At 55.4% G+C, this 19,600-nt stretch overlaps 1 protein-coding gene across 1 annotated transcript in view; it reads right to left on the bottom strand.

The window, feature by feature from the left end:
* NR5A2 (nuclear receptor subfamily 5 group A member 2) overlaps window positions 1-17,281 on the bottom strand; it is a 64,999-nt gene extending 47,718 nt beyond the window's left edge. Inside the window, exons 1-5 of the mRNA XM_087828850.1 lie at window positions 17,218-17,281; window positions 9,129-9,266; window positions 5,383-5,501; window positions 3,664-3,805; window positions 594-1,240 (exon numbers count right to left, since the gene is read on the bottom strand). Coding sequence (XP_087684976.1) covers window positions 594-1,240; window positions 3,664-3,805; window positions 5,383-5,501; window positions 9,129-9,266; window positions 17,218-17,281 — 1,110 coding nt within the window. The remainder of the gene's footprint in view (window positions 1-593; window positions 1,241-3,663; window positions 3,806-5,382; window positions 5,502-9,128; window positions 9,267-17,217) is intronic.
* Window positions 17,282-19,600: the final 2,319 nt, after the last annotated feature.

Genomic DNA, 19,600 nt, shown 5'->3' with positions numbered 1-19,600 from the left:
CCCCCCCGGCCCCCCCGCCAAAGACAGCAAACCTCCCAGTGGAGTTTGCTCCAAACACAAAGGCCTTCCCACCCTCAAGTCAAGATAAACAGGTAATAAATACCGATGGGACACTACTAACCCGTGGCGGTATCTGCATTTTTTAGGGTCCAACGCAACTCGATGTTGGCTTTTTTTTTCTTTTGGAAATGGCTCCATTATAAGCTAGCTCTTGACTTGGTAATTTCTTAAAAGTTTCCTAGGCGCTGTCTGACACTGACTTAATGTGCCCAGCCATATACCGTCTGAGTTAAAGGGAATCATAAATAAAGACATGCTACTTTTCAGGATAAAAACCTGTTTCCTATATTTTACATTAAATGCCATCCCCACAAATTAAGAGCTACAGGGAAGAGAAAAGCCCCATCAAGTTAAGCCGCGCTAGTCCTGAAGCCAAGGCCATCCAATTCTTCCACTCCGTAAATCATACAAAGCAGGCAGGCCGTAAAACAGAGCCGAACGAAACGCACATCGCGCCGGGCCCAGGTTAATTAGGACGGCGGCGGGTCCCAGGGAGCTGCAGCAGCAGCCGTTGAGGGGGACCGCGGGCCTACCTTAAGCTCGCGGAAGAAGACGCTGCTCCTGGCCCACTCCACGATGGAGAACAGGGTCTGGTCTGCCATCTTGCACATCAGGGCGAAGGTGCTCAGCTTCTCGTGCTTGCTCCGGTTCGCCTGTTCTTGCTGCAGGTAGGCCATGATTTTGGCTTGGACCTGGGGCTCGTCCGGCTCGCACTTCAAAAGTTCCAGGATCAGGTGTGGGATGCTGGCCGGGGAGCTTGTCTGGTAACTGTCCACGTAGGAATAGCCCAGAATGGACTCGGGCGAGCTGGTGTAGGGGTCGGGGTACTCGGACTTGATGGCCCGGCTGGGGAAGTGACCGTAGGTCTGGTAACCTTGCAGGCTGCCGTGAGGGGGCATCGCCATGCTGATGGGGGACGTGACAAAGGGGCTGCGGTCGTAGTCTGTGGGAGGCAAGGCAGCGTGGTTCAGAGGTAGGCCTTTGGAGGCAGAGTGGATGTTCTGGATGGCGGAGGAGATGCTCAGCTCGGACGGCATGGCCTGGATCACCTGAGACATGGCCTCCAGCTTCAGTCCATTGGCTCGGATGAGAGCTTTCTTCTGCTGTTTCAAGGCCCGGTCTCTCTTGTACATGGGCCCAAATTTATTCCTTCCTCCGCGCATTCGGTCGGCCCTCACCGCTGTTGGGAGAAAAAAAAAGAAAGTCAGGGTATAAATAAGATGTAAGTTATTAGCATTCCCCAGATCGCCGGCTATTTAGAAATATTTAAAATTGACCAGAGGTGGTGTGTGCAGTTGTTTTCTTTACAATAGTCCTCAAAGGTTCCCCCCCCCCCCAAAGCCCTGTCCTCATCATTCACGAATTGTTTCCTCCAAGTGTGTTTATCATCAAAAACAATATTTTGGATACGGAGGGACTTATTAGCCCTTCTTGGACCGGAGACTTCCTAATTGTTGCCACACATAGAGGATACTTTGTATCGCTCAAAAGCGTGTCAGTTTTTCTAAGAGTATCGGTTTCTATTATGCCAGTTACATTGTGGTTCTCTTTATGGAAACCCAAGCTGCAGAGAGCAACAAAATATCAAATAACCCATTTCTGGATTAAATTGTGAATATTTTCTCTTAGAACAGCTTCCTCCTTCAAAGCCATGTTGGCTAATTGGCTGCAAAAAGGTTGGGAACGGACTTTTCTTAGAAGATGACTTTCACCTGGACTCGATGAACGCACATCAGATCAGCACCAGTCCTTGTTTTTAATTTTAGCAAAACTGGACAGAGTTAAAGCAAATTCATTTCAGACGCTGTCAAGACAGCTCCCCTGTCCCGGCGCTGGGTGGAGTCTGGGCCACGTCTAATAAGTGAGCCTGTAGTGGCCAACGGCAATTAGAAGCCAGCAGCCCCTGACAACCTGGGACGTGTGAAAAGGCTGGAGGTTATGTTTTTGAGCTTCTTATCTTCGGATTAGTCCAGCATTAAAAATGTATGGTGAATGCTAGATATCCAGACGACTACGCAAGATAATAGAGTTTTTCATGTGGATGATAATCTATTGAATATTCACTTGTTTCATCTCACTGATAGGGAAGGATGAGTGGGCACCCAAGTGACTTACAGTTAAGAAAGCACACACTTCCAGGTAAAGAAATGCAACCTTTTTCTTTTGTTAAGGAAAAAAAATCAAGTGACACCCTAGGAAATCACAACATTTCATTTTTAACATTTTATTTCTCTGTTCTCTTACTATAATAAGCATCTATCACAATATTGGGCCTTCAAAAAAATAAGTGATTACTGATAAAGAAATTAATATACATCAATTGCTCCCTTTCAAGCTCTTCTTAAAAGTAATACAGACATGACAGTTCTCATGATAATCTAAGTGGCCGCTTCTGTTAGGAAGGAATCTATTAGTGATTCAGCAGATCTATGGGGAATTTGGGGGTATTTCTATCGAGTCTGGGTTCCACATAACAGAAAAACTCCAAACACAACTAGGCTGTGCCTCATTGGATCAAAGAAAATGGACCCTTGCCCTGGCCTGTGTGGCTCAGTTCATCGGGCATCCTGCCCTGCACCGAAAGGCTGCTGTTCGATTCCCGGTCGGGGCTCCTGCCCACGCTGCGGGCTCGCTCCCCAGTAGGGGGCATGCAGGAGGCAGCCAACTGATGTTTCATTCTCACACTGATGTTCCTCTCCCCCTCCCTTCCTCTCTCTCTAAGAACTCAATAAATAAATCTTAAAAAAGAAAATGCACTCTTGTGCCTGCACATGTCAGTGATGTGTAATTCTCATTATTACTTTGTCATTTTCCTTAATCTGTGGCAAGTCAGTAGGTGAGGATCTGAAGGACAGCGACGTGCCGCAGTCATCCGCGAACTACAAATTATGGGCAGCGGCCACATCTTAACTTTACCGCCTGCCGATCTGCACCCTTGAAGCCCTGGCTCCGCTCTTTCGATGTAAAGTTTCATGTGGCGTTTGAGGAAGCACTCTCGTGTCCCTGTCTAATATTATTTTTCATGGTTCCTGCTTCTCCACTTTTTAATTTTATTTTGCAGGCTCAATCATTATCTTAATTTAAAAATGTGCTTTCCCACACCATCCAAAATGACACTCTCCAAGAGAAATGCCTTTAGACAATTAAAGGCTTCAATCCTTGCTCAGGAATCATTGATAGTAATACTTATGACAAGATCACCTATTTAAAAAATCCAATCAAACTTTCACTTGGGCATTTTGACTTGAACACTTAAGGATTATTATTATTATTTTTGCAAATTAGTTTTATTTGTTCTCAGTTGAATCGCTTCAGTCTTGTTTTCATCTAATCTATTTTTATAGCATCAAATGCAGCTACACCCCAAACCAAAAAAAAAATGGGGGGGGGGAGGCACAACTCTGATATTAACATTTTTTTTCCTGGTTGATTTCACAAGAGTTAAAATGAAACTCAGACTATTCTGCCGACAAAGCATAAAGTCTTACATCACTGTCAACAGTGTTAAAAGACCAGGGAAATAATGTTGCTATAAGTAAAATGTTGCTTTAAATTCTACGTCCTTGGAGACTTAGCAGGCAGCAGTGTTTAGAAGAATCTTACCTTCCAGCTTCATTCCAACACTTAGACATTTTTGAAACCGACAGTAAGGACAACGCTTTCTCTGGGTTTTGTCAATTTGACAGTTCTGGTTTTCTATGCACGTGTACCTTTTATTGTTTTGGACCGTTCGCTTGAAAAATCCCTGGAAGACAGAGACGATAGTGAGATGTACGACAAACCTGACACCCGTCCTTCCCCTTGTTTCATTTTAAGGAAATCAACGGCAAATCTCTCCACTGCACCGTCTGAGCCCTTCGCGGGTCCGTGGCTTGTTTTCCATTTTAGCAAGAACCACCTTCCGCAGTGGTGCCAGGCCCTAGGGAGACTTCTCTGGCCTCAAAAGTTCTATTCCTACAGAACTGCATCAAATCTTGGGGAGATTTGGCTACACAGCCCATTCAACAGTCAGAGAAAAACACCTTCTATATTGACCAGTGCCCCCCCCACTAACCTTCAAGTCCAGATATCCGCCCCCCCATTAACCTTCAAGTCCAGATAGAGGCCGAGCTCACGCCCTGCACTGTTCTCTGAAGGAGGCTGATGCAGTTTCAGGGACAAACTACTGCAAACGGCCAGTGGAAAAACTGACTAGCAGAACATTTCAGATCTTTCACAAATGTCAACATTAGGTAGTTAAAAGCCAAAGGATTTAAAGAGTAAAATGGGAAAATGCTCATAATTCCACTGGAATGCATTTCAGTATGAGAACTCTGTAAAAAAAAAAAAGAAAAAAGAAAAAAGAAAAAAAAAGTGAAACTAATGCGAAAGCATGTGTGGCAGAGAACTAAAGTCGAATACAGAGTGTGTTTGCCTTACTCAAAAATTAATCAAAAATACACTTTGTAGCTTTATAACAGTAACAGTGTTACCAGGATGCTAGGCTCCTTCTGGTTATGCTCCCGGCCATAAAGTGAAACAATTTTACTTTGTTATCCAGAACGAAGGGATTTTCCTGGCAGTGGTTTAAGTAATTGTACGGAGCTTTCTACTTAAAAAAAAAAAAAAAAAATGTTGAAAAACAGCAAGTATCATATTTACTGGGAATCTATAAAAAAAAAAAAAAAAAGGTCTGAGATAAACCCTTAATGTCTAGTTGGTATTAGAAACAATATAGTACATTTCACCTGATTCCTTCCATTTAAATAGGTCATATATTGATGAAAACTACTCTGTTGTAAACCAAGACCTGGCTTTTTGTTGTTTTACGATATAAATTTCCAAGAATCCTCACAATTATTTTTTGGAGTAAATCAGGATAAACGCGTGCAGTTGGGAATTTAGACTTTTATGTCCGTGGATAATGAATGTTTGGACCTGCGGCGCAGAAAGCTCTGGAGGTAAAAGGTATTTGGGAAATACTTTGTCATGGCTCCTCTCGAGAACCACGATGCTTTAAATGTATATAAGTCAAGCAAAATCAATATTTGGGACTGTTAGACATAGAAGTCTCCCTACAGCAACATCTCTCCACTACAATAAAATATTTTAAAGCCATGAGACTGGCAAAGTTTTCTAAACAGCATCAATGTCTTTGTCCTTTGAATTAAACCAGACACATATTTCTAAGAATCATTTCCCTAGGACAAACTTTCTCTCTCTCTCATTTTTTAATTGAGTCTGAACAAGACGCGCGCCCCCCCCCCCAGCTCTAACAAGTGACCCAGCGGGTTATTTGGGCTCCGGACGGCCTCTCTCTCAGGTAGCCACGTGTTGACACACCTTGCAGCTCTCACAGGTGAGGAGCCCATAGTGGTACCCAGACACTTTATCTCCGCACACGGGACACAGCTCCTCCAGGTCTTCATCGTAGGAGTAATTCACCATCTTAAACTGAGACACTGCAAGAGAAGAGAAATGGACGCGCGGGTCCAATTAATTTCCCAGGTAGCTTCCCATCCCGCAGGATGGCGATTGGTGGGCCAACGCCACCAGGGAAAATACGAAATAAAAATAATCTGTACCCAGGTGCTCTCTAGAGAACTACTCAAGAGTGAAAGCAAAACATCTTTCGGTATCAAGGGGCGCGCAGTTCTTACACTTTTTTAATTTAAAAGTAATTCCAAAGTCTTCTGTTAAACATTTATACGCTGACCACGGTTACCAGGGGTCTGCAGAGCAACCACCAGACTAGAAACAGGAATTGCCTCAAGTAACAACTTCTCTCTGAAACCTTAAAAGTTCCAAAAATGTCACCTACGCCCGGGGGGGACCCAATATCCCCGGCTCCAGAAGGAAGTTTGCAGCCAGCACCTCGCCCAAGGTGGAGCCACAGCGACCAAGCCCTTGGCGGAGAAACTCAAGCCCCTGAAACCCGGGTCTGAGCAGCGCCCCTTTCCCAGCAGCCGGCGCTCCCAAAGTTCAGGTCCGTGGGGTGAATCGAAACCGGGCTCTCCATCCGGAGACGTTCATCTCTGCACATTCGAAAACCTCCCGTAAAAATGAAAGAAAGGAAAGATGCTGGTACGAAAAAATAAAATAGGAGGAAAACTGACACGGGAGGGTTTGGCTTCGTCGCCAAGCACCTAAGTCCTGTAATAAACTTCAGGTGTTTTCCATCTTCTCTGCAAAATATACACACCCCGCGACCAACCGGTTAAAGTTAAACCGAAATGGGGCCGCGGGCCTCGGGCCCCAAGGCGGGGACCTGAGCGACCTCCGTCCTGGGGCGAAGCCCCGCGGCGCGTCTTCGCTCAGCGACGGTGGACGTCTGTGCGCAGAAGGGCAGAGGCCCCGGGGCCCCGGGTGGTACCTGCTCCGGTCCCTTCCTGCGACGCCTCGTCCACCGGCCCGGTCATGCAGGCAGTGGGGCCACCGCGGGCCCTCGGGCACTGTCCTGTGAACCCCCTCCCGGCCGGTTGCTCAACCTTGGCTAACACAGGCGCGCAAACACCGACACAGTTTATTTTAAGTTAATCAGTGGCATTTGCAGGGGGCGGGGTGGGGGTGGGGGACCGAGGACCGAGCCTAAGTTTCCTGATTTGTTTACCAAAAAGGAAAGAGACAAGTAGCCGCCCCCATCTCCAAAGTACCCGCCACTCTGTCACCACAGCGGCTTCCCTGCCAGTGGCTTCCCCTAGCTTTGTTTTTTGCTTTTAAAAGTTATATTTTTTCCCCTGTAAGGATTCTGCTGGCCCCGGAAAGGGCCCTTTCCATGGGGAGGGGGAGTCACTGCAGCGCTTGGTGGCTGGGTGCCCAGCCCAGCGGACCCAGAGCCCTGCACGCGGGTTTAACCGGGAGTCAGGCAGACTTTGCGGGGGACCTGGGTTGAAGGTGCCCAGCAGAGCCCGACGCTGGGCCCCAGCATGCCCGGGCCTCCAGCGGCGCCAGCCTGGGCCCCAGCCCTCAGGGGGCCGCGCTCCGGTGTTGAGAACCCCCCGCGTTTGGGCAGGTTGAAGGTTGGAGAACTTCGATTGTAGTCCCACCTCTCCTAAAACTCGAGGCTATTGTTTGAGACATGTTTTAGGGACCTAAGAAAAGTGTACTTTACCAAGTCTTTGCTTTTCTGCCTTCCTGTCCCCAAACAAAGTAAACTCTAACTTCGCGCCCAAGGGGCACAGAGAGGGCGCGGTTAACAGGCCACTCGGCGCCCACGGAGGGGATCCCACACCGAAAAGACCCAGCTGGGGTGAGGACCTCTTGGAAAATTCAGAGGAGGCCGTGCGGGGAGACAGACGCCGCTGTGGGTGCGACACCCGGGCGTCTTCCAAAGCGTTTCAGGTGCTGTAGGCCACGCAGGCACTGGGAGAAAGGCATCCACCAGGGCCAAGTCCCCGCCTGGAAAAGTGGAGGGGACCGCGGCGCCTTGGAAAGCTGGGGCCTCCGACGCCGCCGAGAAGTTACCCTTAAGTTGAGAGCCCCGCACTGTCTTGGGACCCAGCAGCCGGCTCTCCCCCCGGGTGGGACTATGGCACATCCCCGGCTGAGGCCAGAGCAAACGTGGGAATGGGGTCCCCGTTCCCAAGGGCTTCTCTCGGACCGAGTGGCGCTTCCCAAGCTGCTTTCGAGCCCAAGGCTTTCAAGCGCGGGGCCAGGGGCTGTTCCGGAGCCCGGGGCACCCGGAAAGCGGACTTTACTTTGGGGTCCTGTCAAGAATGTCCCTCTCAAACTTTACAAAGAAAACGTTACAATGCAATTTCACTCCCATCTCCCCCCAAAACCCTCCTTCCTGCCTCCCCGACTTCAGGCTCCAGCGTCTCTTGGGTCCCTGGGAAACCCACGCGCCAGGACGAGAGTCAGAAACTTCCCTTTTGGAGCCAAGAATCGCGCCGGCCTCACGGCGCCCAAAGGATCCTCTGTCGCGGCAGCTGGCGGCTGAGGGTCCCCCAAACGGCTTCCCCGATCGGCGCCCCCATTCTCTCACTGAGCGGGGACCCCAGGGACCAGCAAGAAAGGCCTCATTGGGCCAAAGGGGTTCCCTCCGCAGGCAACCCATAAGTTGGTCTCGGGGGCCTCAGCCCAGGGGACGTCCGCAGCCCTTCCTGGAGGGTTGGAGAGACCCCAGGATCACCAGGGGTAACCCACCCCCAGGCCTGACGCAGGCCTCTGCCACCCCGGCCCGGGCACCAGCCCTGAACTCTGCTCCCGACACCCTCTGGCCCTTTCAAGTTCGCTTTCGGGGTGGCAGGAAGCTTCTGGGATCACAGGCTCTCCAGCCCGCACATCCTGCGCGCGGGAAGGGGCGAGGGTGGAAGAGCGCCGGCGACTCTTCCTCGCATTGTTCCCTCCCCGGCCCAGGGCCCCTGCGACAAACTTCTGAGGGCTGCGCACAGCCAGCGCGAGAGTGGCTACTTGGAAATGCGGCGAAAACACAGCCAGCGAGAGTCGCTGGTTTTGTTAGCAATCGGGAGCTGGGAAAAACACACGAGGCGCTCAAGTGCCCCACGCTCGGGTGGCCAGGAGGCGAGAAGCTACACCGACAACCCCCCCCCAAAAAAATCTCCCTGGGCAGGACCCGCTCAGAGCATGGGGTTGGGGCCACGTTTGCTTTAGCTCTGCCCGCCCTTCCGAACTTGCCGGGGTCGGAGCCAGTTCCCGGGGTGCGCACCTGGGCCTTGGGGTGCCCACCTGCCTTCTAAGACAAGCCTTGCTGGGTCCCTTCCTCTTTCTGCAGGTGACTTCCCCGGGCTGAGTGTCCCTCCGCCACACTGGCGCACTGGTTACCTCCGCACCGACCCGGGGGCCGAGAACCCGCTCGGGTGTCCGGGGCGACCCTCCTTCACACTCTCAGCCGCCTCCGCCCGCAGCCGCCCGCTCGGCCGGCCGGGAGCGCGGACCCTCCCTCTTCCCACTTAGCAGCGGCCCGTGAGGCTTTGCTTGGAGGGCGTCCGCCCCGCGCGGGTCTAGAGCCATAAACTTCCACGGCCGCGGAGGCAGCCTGGCGCCCGCGCGCGGCCCAGCGCGGCCGCTCCAGGCGCGCGGAGCCCGGGCGCGGTGGCCGCGGGAGCCCGAGCGCCGCGCCCGCTTACCTTGCATGTTTTCCGGCATCTGCCCCTGGTCCCCATGCGATCGAGCCAGTCCCAGGGCTTCCGTCTCCACTTTCGGCAGCATGTCCGGGCGGCCGCGCGTGGGGAGCGGGGCTCGGGGTCCGTCGGGAAGCCCCGCACCTGGACGCGAGCGCACAGACTCAGCTCCGGCGGGAAGAAGGAAGGGGCGCCCGGCGAGGTCCGCCCGCCCGCGCGCTCGCGGGAACGTGCCTCCGCCTCCTCCCGGGCCGCGAGTCCGGACCCCGGGGCCCCGTCCAGCCCCGCGGCTTCGAGCCGCGAGGAGGAGACGGGGGGCTCGGGACCCAGCGGAGACGGCGCCCGGGCGCGCGGGCTCGGCTCGGGGCGGGCGGCGGCGGCGAGGGCTCGGCTGCCCCGGGCGCGGATCCGGACGCGCGGAGCCCCGGCCCGCGGCGCAGGCGGCCGGGGAGAGAGGCGGCGGCGGCGGCGGCGGGGCCGCTGTCGCAGCTGCGGGACGGCGCGGCGACTCCCGCCCTGGGCGCAGCGCGGGGCTGGGGATCCGCCGGCGTCTCCGGCGCTCGCCGCACTTCTCTCCTCTCCGCCCCTTCCCGGCCCCCGCTCCCTGGCGCGAGCAGTCACAAGTGAGGCGGGTGAAGTTCCAGCCGCGCGCTCCCGCCTCCTTCACGCCTCCCGTGGGTCCCGGAGCGGCCCCGGGGCGAGCGGAGGGTGACGGCGCTGGAGGGGCAGAGGGGCCGGGGCAGAGAAGGGAGGTGAGTGGGGCCGGGGCGGGGGAGGCTGGGGTCGGGGCTGGTGACAGGGACTGGGGACGCGGGTTCCGGACTCGGGTCCGACCCCAGCCGCCAGCCAATGAGGAGGCGGCGCACGCCCCAACCCCGCGCCTGCCCCAGCGCCGTCACCCCGCCTCACCCCCTCCCACCGCACCCTGGCCCCGGGCGGGGGACGCGGAGGCCTCCAGGTCTTACCGCGGGCGCGCGGCGACCTCTGTCTGAGCGCAGCGGCGGCGGCGGCTGGAGGCCGGGGCGGCGCTTTCCGCGCGCCCAGGGGCAGCCGCGGGGCGGCCGCGGGCAGGGATGGGGCGCGGGGGGCGCGGCGGCCGAGGAAGGGGCTGAGGGGCTGCAGGGGAGGGGCTCGCACTCCGGCGCCACGCACCTAAGGGGGAAGGATGGCGACACCGTTCAGCGCGCTGCTCTTTTCAGAAGCGCAGCCGCCGCCTCGCCAGGGGCTCCCGGCTGCGTCCCCGAGATACTCGGTCCGCGCGGGCCCGGGCGCCGCGGGGACGCCGGGCAGCGGGGCGCGCCGAGGCCGAGGGGCTCCCTGGCCACCAACGAGGGGAACAGCCATCCCCGTTTCTCTGCTCTCTTTCCACATCCTTGTCGCTTAAAAACCGCGCCCCCCCCTCCCCAACCGTCCCAACCCAAGACGATCGAGGCGACACATTTCCTAAGTTTTCGTGAACCGAGTTCCACGCGGAAAGCAAACCATGCGTCAGGACTCCCCCTTTCACTCTGGTGTCTCCGGGGGGCCCTGCCCCGTGAGGCCCAGAGGCCCAGCGCTTTCTAACAAGTTTCCAAGAACCGTCGGTTTCCCGAGCGCCCGGGCCCCCAGCCCAGCCACATCTCCCGCGTTTTCAGATCTCATCCCCACGGGGTGGAAAACGTTCTGTGCCAGCCTCCCCGGCTGCCCCTGAGGCGCCTCGTTCTCGGCGTCCCCGCGGAGACCGGGTCCTTACCAGAGTCCACGCCAGAGGGGGCGAGTTTCAATGTGGAAGGGTCTGGATTTATTCGACTTGAATGGCACAGAGACCACATTCGGACGGCTGGCGACCAGCCTGGGGTGAGCTGAGGACTCCCCCCTCGCTGCTCTGCGTCATCTGCACCCCGCTAGGAATCGGTTGCTCACCACCCGCCCACGCAACTCCATCGCGTTGGCTTCTGCTTTGACTTGTCGCTTGGCTCCCCCAAATGCATTCAGCGTCTAAGTGATTGAAATCTCACGGAAACATTTAAACTGGGGGTGTGAATGGGGCGGCCAGCCATTAGTTGGCAAGGGGGAGTGGGCTGGAGTGGCCAAAATTAGTTCGGATTAGGATGCTCAGGTTGTCCTGATAGTACAGAGTGACCCTGACAGTCTCGGGTGACCCTGTCCATCCCTCCTCAGCGGCCCTAGGTGACTAGTGGTTGGCGTAGCTCTGGGAACCGGGGCTGTGCATATATATTCCCGAACGGAGTTGGTTCCAGGGCTCGAATCAGGGCTTGGCTTGTGGGTTCAAGTGAACTTTGAAAGGCAGTTTAGCACAAAGCCTTCAAGTGAGGACAGTGCCCCCCCTCCCCTTGCCCTGCGCCCTGTGAGGACTCGGGGCGTCTCCTGGAGCACCCTCCACAGGAGAGCTGGGAGGAGAAGCCCCGCTGCCAGCGGGCCTCAGTTTGTCACCTGGGAATGGATCCAGGTTATGGAGACAGGAGGCCGCTGAAGTGGGGGGGGGGGGGACTTGGCCTGGGTGGTCCACCTGTTGAGGCTGGCGGTGGGCGGGACCATCCCACAGATACTCGGACCCTTTGGAATGACAAATGGCCAGGGCCGGCAGAACCCCATCCTCTGCAGGGACGCCAACCCCTTGGTGGGGACAAGTTCAGAAATCCACGCGGATCAGGGAAATGTAACTGGATGTGAGTTTCTTCCCTGTGGTGCTGCTCACTTGGGGCAAACTTCCCTCCCCTGCCCCCCAGACCCCCCACGCCCCCCCCTTTCTGACAAGGTGGGTCTCGGGGGCGCATCCTTGCGGTTTCTCCCGTCTGACAGCGCTGATTGACGGTTGCAATTATACAGGCTGATGGCTCGGGGAGGCTCCCGCAGCCTTGATGAGCGGGGAAGCGCAGTCCTGGCATATTTTATCCGGGCTCCGCTCGGCATTGCGGGCCAGGCGCCCCATCCACCCGCGGGCTGCAGCCCAGGAGCTCTCCCGCTCCCACCCGTGAGCACCACCCCCGGCTCCCCTCCTGGCGGCCAGCGCCTGGAGCAGCCTGCCCGTGACCCGAGCTACACGGTGCCTGCTGCAAAGGGACACGAGGTCAAGGTCCTCAGACGGGAGTCAAGTTTCCTGCCTGGGCCAACGCAGGTCCCCAGAAGACCGGCGTGGAAGACCCACTCCTCCCGCGCCTGGGGGGTGGGGAGGGGGCAGAAGCCTCTCAAGACCCCCCCTCCCCCGCCACTTGCAAATCTGCATCCTTGGAAACGTGTCTGAAGCCTTCTCCAGTCCTGTTTTTTTTGGTGTTTTTAAGAAACCAGAATAGTTACCATTCTCATAGCACGAGTCTACTTTTCAGCCCTGGAAGAAAGCTAGATTCCCCCCCCCCCCCAAACCTCTGGAAGAAACCCCAGAAGAGGCCACTCGTCAGCCCCCTGGCCTCGGGCTCACCTTTACCCACCCCTCCTGCTCCAAAAACCCAGCAGAAGCTCCTGGCCTTTCTCTGAAAGTGAAGTTCAGCAAGAACTCGGAGTCCGGCCGGCGTGGGCCCCGCCCGGGCAGCCCCCCTCCAGGCTCCCTACCCTGAATCCCCAGCACTTGATTTTAAATAAAGAGGGATTAGATTTCTACTCGAACCTATAAATTACAAGGAGCATCCTGTTGGCCGAGGCTTTGAAGAAATAAACTTGGGTAGGTGAGAAGTGCCTTTAAAAAAAAATCCCTTTGGCGTAAATAACCACTTAGGACACATCACAGTGCCACGTGGGGGCACCGCGGTGGCTGTGGTGGTGCCTTCACTTGCGATAGCCCGGTCTTTCCTAGGGCACAAGGCACTTGGATGCCTCCAGGCTCCTCCACTCCCTCCCCACGGAGTTGGCCGGGCGTTTGGCCGGGACTGTGGCAATCTGCAGCTGTCTCGGGAAAGGTTTCACCGCAGAGCTTCTAGACTCTATTTTCTCTGGGGCACACAGTCCCCACCCAGGGGCCCAGGCGTGACCTGCCTTGGGAGAGCCCGTGCCCTTTTGGGTAGACAGGGAGATGGGTGCTGCTGGGGACAGTGTTGGGTAGGTGGTCCAATCCAATCCACTTCTTCCTCTCTCTGATTGAAATGGAGATGAACCTCAGCTCCAGCTCTGAACTGGAACCACTCCTGTCGTCTTTGGGAAGATGAACAGCGCTCTCGAGGACGACCTGGGTGCTAGCAGGGCACCCAGCGCTTAGGAAGCCAGCGGGGCAGTTGAGGGTACCACTCCCCATGTCCCCAAGCCCTCCTCAACCTGGACTGCTTAATCTAGGCTGAGTCCCGCCAAGCTGGAAGTTTCTGGAGGGAATGCTCCGGAACTCCTGCGCCCTGGCCGCGCTGGGCTGGACCCTGCAGCTCCCCCAGAGGGGTGGCTGGTTCTCAAGATCAAAGAGTTAAGTGTCGAGCAATTGGAGTCCTCCTCGGACAGCAGAGAAAGTGTGTGTGTGTAAAGGCGGGACCAGGGTAGCACCCTCCCCTGGGCGTGGGGAAGTGTTAGGGTTGGGGGCAGGTATGGGCGACCCCCAATCTACGGATGGACAACTTTTGCAACTAAGAGACGGTGGCCTGCGTGCTCCTAGGTGGGGACATGTTCTTCTGCTTTCCCCTGGGTTTCTGGTCTGGAAAACTGTCGGAAGTCGCTTCAAGGACCTGGCGGGGGGAGGGGGGGTTCCCCCAGGTTTTCTCCTCCATCCTGTAGGGACCGCAGGAGGTAGGGCCCAGGCTGCGGTGCCCAGATCCTGAGACTGGAATCGGCACCGACTGTGACAAATGTGAGCACCAGGCCCAGGATCAGCCTCTCTCTGCCCGAGACACACCTGCATTGGTCTAAAGCACTTGAAGAGGGGGAGGTGCTCATAGAAGCTCCTTCCCTGTCCCATCCCCTACGGGATCACCGGTGTTTGCTTCTTAGGGGAAAAGTCCTCTCTAAATCCGTCACTCACTCAGTGGTTTCCCTCCCCTTCTCAGGCCTACTATGACCGGCAGGTGTTCCTAGTTTTTTCCAAATGTCCTCTCACCCTCTAGCAGCAGCCCTAGGAGTTGCCACCATATGAGTGAAACTTCACCCAGACTCTGATCCCCTCCAGGGCCCCTGGAAGTCCCTTCCCACCCTGCCTGGCCCCAGGGCTCCCAGGTGCTGTGTCCCCACCCTCCCACCTGCCAGCCCTTCTCACGTCTACCAGGATATAAGCCTGATCTCCCCTGTGGACTGAGATCTGTCTTAATCCCCAAATGCCTTTAGAAGGAAGCACGAATCCACCAACTTATTTTACATCATAATTCCTTTATGTCGAGGAGGGCGTGTAGTTAGTTACACCCTCGAGGAAAGAGCTTGGGTTTTGGAAATCAGGCCCCTGGGTTCTGTTTCCAGCTCTCTCTCTGGACAAGGTGAGCGGGCCCCTAGGGTAAAGCCCTGGACCCTTCTGATTGTATTTTCACCAGGAAAACAGGGTTAACAGGTAAACTGTACAGTTGCACCAGACAGAGCCAGGAGAGCAGCTGGGAGCACAGGGCAGTTCTCCTCTGCTGGTCTCTCTGTCCCCCTAACTTCACCCAAACTCATCTCTCCGTAAGGAAACTGACCCGAAGGAAATCAATCACCGGTGATGCCAAGGTCCTGGCTAAGGTGAGGGTCTTGAGTGCTCCGCTCAGTCCTCAGGGACCAATTGCATCACCCCCAGCTGACACTGCTCAGCAAACCGCTTCTGCTTCTGTCTATTGAGTATCTGGAGTTTAGAAATTAGATGTGATTTTTCTTATGAATCACACGGAAACACACCTACCGAGCTCCCCGGAATTCTAAGGAAAAGCAGCCTCTAGCATGGGCCTCCAGGTTGGAGCCTTCCCAGGGCCCCTCTCTGGCTCAGCTCAAGTTCAAGGCTGGACCCCAAATAACCCTACACATGGGGCTTGGGTGGAGGGGCCAAGTGAGAAAGCATCGCCGAGCCTCTGCTCTCCCTTCCTCCGCGAATCTCTCTGGGTTTATTAAAAGAGGAGGAGCTTAAGGAATCCTTTAACTCCCGTCGGGTCGCAGTTGGGTGGAGGCCTGGGAGAGAGAATCCCAGAGGCACAGTTTTGGGGCTGGGTGGGAAGGAGAGGGGGCAGCTGAGCTCGGCTTCCAACAGCCAGACTCAGAGCTGCGGCCGCCTCTGGGTGACCAAGACGCTGCAGACAGGGGCACCCCACGACCGCGCGTAGGGCTGCAATACCAAGGAACCGGGAGGGGCGTGCCTGGGCCGGGAAGGGGCCGGTGGCTGCACACGAGACCCGGGAAGAGGTCTCCTTTGCCAGAAAATCGCCTGGAATTTGACCCGGCGCAGGGAAGCGCATGGACAGGTTTAGGGTGTTGGGGAGGCTGGCTGAGCCCCTCCCTCGGTACTTTGTATCGAGGCGCAGTCCCTCCCGGTAGCGGGGCGGGTTCCCTGCCTCTGCACCCCGCCGACCCCGATGGGCAGGGGTTCCTTGCGCCCAGGACGGACCCGCCGCAGCGCTGGCGCGGCCCGCGGTAGCAGAGGGAACTGCAAGCGCGCCAGCGCCCACTCCTGCCCCTGTTTTTAACCCACGCGGGGTCTGAGCGCTGCGCTGGGCGATGGGCTTGTATGGTCTCGGGGCCCCGCCCGCGCCCCCGTGCGCCCTGGCTCGTGCGCGCGCTCCCGGCAGAGCTGAGCGCGCCCCTGCTGCGCCCTGGGTCGTGCGCGCGCGGCTCCGTCCCCGTGCGCCCTGGCTCGTGCGCTCGCCCCCCGCGCCCCCCGCGCCCCCGGCAGAGCTGAGCGCGCCCCCGCCGCGCGCCCCTGCCGCGCGCCCCCGTCGCCTCGCTCCTGCTGCGCCCTGGCTCGTGCGCGCGCCCCCCGCGCCCCCGCGCCCCCGGCAGAGCTGAGCGCGCCCCCGCCGCGCGCCCCCGCCGCCGCGCCCCCGCTGCGCCCCTGGCGGCTGCCGCCTGCAGGGACTTGTCGCCAGGGAAAGCGATTTGGAATCGTTTTGTGCTCCCTTGTCAGCCGCGTCCCCGCGCCCTTATCTTTTATCTGCAGAGCAATCGATCCCCGGTGAACCCTGCGTGCCTTTCCCGGGTGCTCTTTTTCGTGAGTACAGGACGTTTTTTTTTTGGTCTTTTTTTTTTTGGTAACCATTTCCTCAATTGATAATACCTTAGGGTGTAGTGAGCCCATAAAAAAGCAATCACTGCACCCAGTGGGGTCAGCTGGTTATCACTGAGCAAGAGGAAGAGCCCAGCCTTGGTTTTCCTCCTGGTCCCACAGGAGCTGGAGCTCCGAGCTCAGGACAGGCCCTGCCACTCGCAGGGGGACCCCGAGAAAGCCCAGGAAACTGCTGCAGGAAAGGCCTGGCCCTCAAGAACTGGGGGACAAGAGGAGGGACAGATTCCCAGAAGATCAGCCATCACTGACCTCTGGGCCTCAGTTCCCTCTGGTCCTTTCCTTTCAGGATTAATAGAGTGTATTCTTGATGTGACACGAGCAAGTTTGTGACTCCTTTTTTAAAAGATGAATATTAGTTTTATGCACTTATATTTATAAAAACAAGACATGGTCATTACTTTGGAAAAAAAAAAAAGACAGCAACCCTTAACGTCTAACCCTTAACTAATGATGGTATGATTTTTTTTGCATGACTTTTATTTGCCAGAAAAACAAAATATCTTTTATCGTTACTGCAATGAATGAGAGGCCGTACTGTGGTGTGGCTTGAAACCTCCCCAAATACTTGAAAACTCTTCTGTAAAGTTTGCCCAATGAACCGTCTCTCCATATGGTTAATTTGTTTCAAGCTGTTCAAATTTCAGCTTGTTATTTCTGATGAAAAATTATCGGAAAATATTAGAGACGAAATGGACACATTTCCAGGCTGCTTTAGGCTCATAGGATGGTGTCCCAAACCCACGGGTATGACAAATAAACTTTGAAATATCCATTTGCTGTTTTGAACGTCAAGGAAGGCGAATGTGTGAGACGCATGTGCTTCTAATCAATACAGTAGGAAAAGCAGTGGCTTACGATACGAAACACATCACTGAGATGAAATGACGTGTATTCACATAAGAGCGGAAAAATAAACAGATGATACATAGAGCAGCTCCCACTTACACTTACCGACAGGTGGGAGTCCATGCTTCAGAGAGCCTTGTAAATCTCCAGGATCCGAATTAGAAGACATTCTTGATGGAATTATAGGCGGTCCTTTGGCCCAAAGCAGAAATCATTGAGCGTGAGATGAGAGTGCGGCCCGTCAAACGTTGTGGCCTTGGGGAAGGACGCATCGGGCCACAGTGACCCGCAGTGAAAGTTATGAAAAGGCAAAAAAAAAAAAAAAAAAAATCCAAAAAAAAAAAAAATCCAAGAATTCAGAAAGTTACAGGCAAGTCTTTCCCTGGACTCTGTACCTTTTCCAACATTAGTGACCTGCTGTAAACCATGGATCCAGTTTCGTGGTGGCGCCTAATCAGAACAAGGGACACTTTTCATAGGCTCCCCGTGGTCACCTGGCTCCGCGCAGGGTGATAAGAGGACCCTGTTATAAAGTGACAGCAAAGGAGATAAGAACTCTTGGCAGATAACAGCAAAGAAATGATTAACTCCGAAGTGGAGAGGTGCCATGCGGCTCAGGGTGGGAGGCTCCGAGACGGAGGGGTCAGGAGATCGCCGTGGGTAAGACTCCAAACGGCTTAAATCCACCGACTCCACCGGGCTGCGACATACTCTCCCGATGTCACCACCTCTTTGCGCAGAGAGGGGCAGACGGAGCTCTTCCGACCTCTGCAAATGTAGTTTAGGCGATAACATGGGCAGGTATTAGTGCCCTAAGCGATGCCCAGAGATGTGACGGACACGCTGAGACGCTGCGGGTGGCAGTGCCCAGCCCATGGCCCTGTTTTACTCCGTGTCTTGTCCGGCGGTGTTTCCGTCCCATCTATTCACGAGCCGAGGCCTTCACCCGGCCTGGCTGGTCTGCCGCTCACTTGATCGAACGGGCCGCCTATTGCCTTTGCACCCCACAGAGGAAAACTTACACTTCGAGGTTCGTGCCCGCAAAATGGGGAATGTGTGACATGTTTTCCGTAACCGGAAAGTTATTCTTTGATGAAGTCCACGGGGCTCCTGCTCGGAGGTGAGCTGGACGCTCACCACGGGAGCCGCGATTTGGCTGCTCTTACAGTGACACAAATGTCAAGATTATTTAAAAACGTTCCTCCGTCACCTCGGGGACACATCGTCCGTTGGGTAGAAGGCTGGTTTCTGGATAAACCGTGAAGGGAGGGGGTTTAACGCTGGTGCTGGGGTGACCCTGGCTGTGGGTGGCGGGCCTGGGATGGACACGCTGGTTTCCCTTTGAACTCTTCAGTTCTCGTGGGCACGTCACCGGCCCAACCTACTTTGCGTTAACACCGCAGTAGGTACTGTTTACTTAGATTATTATTTTTTTTCTTTTAAACATATAGTGGATTTCAAAATATGATTTTAAAAAATCGAAACCAATGATTTCTTCTCTAATTCTAGATGGAAACTCGGGAGGGACATGTATTTTTGCCGGCACATTTTTATACCTGCGTTTGCTTTGGCGCATGTGGGTCTTTCTTCCGCGCCTGCCGAGGGGTTGGGTACACGTTCGTCAAGGTTTCACATCTCAGCCAAGCCGTGGACTAGCCTTGTCCATCGCGTCGCCTCGGCGCTGATGGGCGTCCTCGAGAAGCCGGGTGGGGCTTGGTTGGGGAATGCGACCTACGGGCGACTTGTCTGGGCCCGAGCGCACCCGATGGTGGCGGGAGCGTCGGTGGCGGCGAAGAGCGTGGGATTTGAAATCAGAAAGTTCTCGGCTCCCGTCCCGGCTCTGCCCCTCCTCGGGGGCAAAGTCACGCGTGGCCTCTTTGAGCCTTGAATTCGTCGTAATAAAAATGACAGGAGTCATGGGCTCCGATAGTGGTTTTTGTGAGAAATAAATGGGAGACTGTGTAGAAAGTGCTCAGTGTCATGACTGACAGTGTTCGATACACGCGTCGGTGTCATTAAAGGCCAGTGTGGCCGTGAGACGTGGGTCTTAGAGACACGCCTTCCGCAATGGGATTTTGCGAGACACAAAATCTATGTTTTGTCTTAGTCACAGGTACCAGTTGACACCCTGTGGAAGATCTCGTAGGAGTCTTCTAATTCAGTAACATTAGGTAGTGACTTGTTTTGATTCCCTTTGCATATATACGGCTAATAAAACGTGGAACAACAAGAACGGCCGAATTTCGTGCCTCAATCTAGGCTTCCAGTCAGACGGAATTATCTTACAAAATGTGCCAACGACGTCGAGGGCCGATAGATAGCATCCCTAGGTTCCTAATACCCCCCCCCCCAACCGTTTGGAAACGGGAGTCCTCTCCCCCTCGTTTCCCCGCAGAGCTGACCGGCACGCGGAGGAAACGGCCCATTAATGAGTGACTTTGGGCTTTTGAAGCTTATCTGTTGGGCTCACAGCCGTAGATACTCAGTG

Source organism: Miniopterus natalensis, chromosome 21, assembly GCF_054644295.1.
Source record: "Miniopterus natalensis isolate mMinNat1 chromosome 21, mMinNat1.hap1, whole genome shotgun sequence".
Lineage (NCBI taxonomy): Eukaryota > Metazoa > Chordata > Mammalia > Chiroptera > Miniopteridae > Miniopterus > Miniopterus natalensis.
This window is presented reverse-complemented; position numbering and strand designations above follow the sequence as displayed.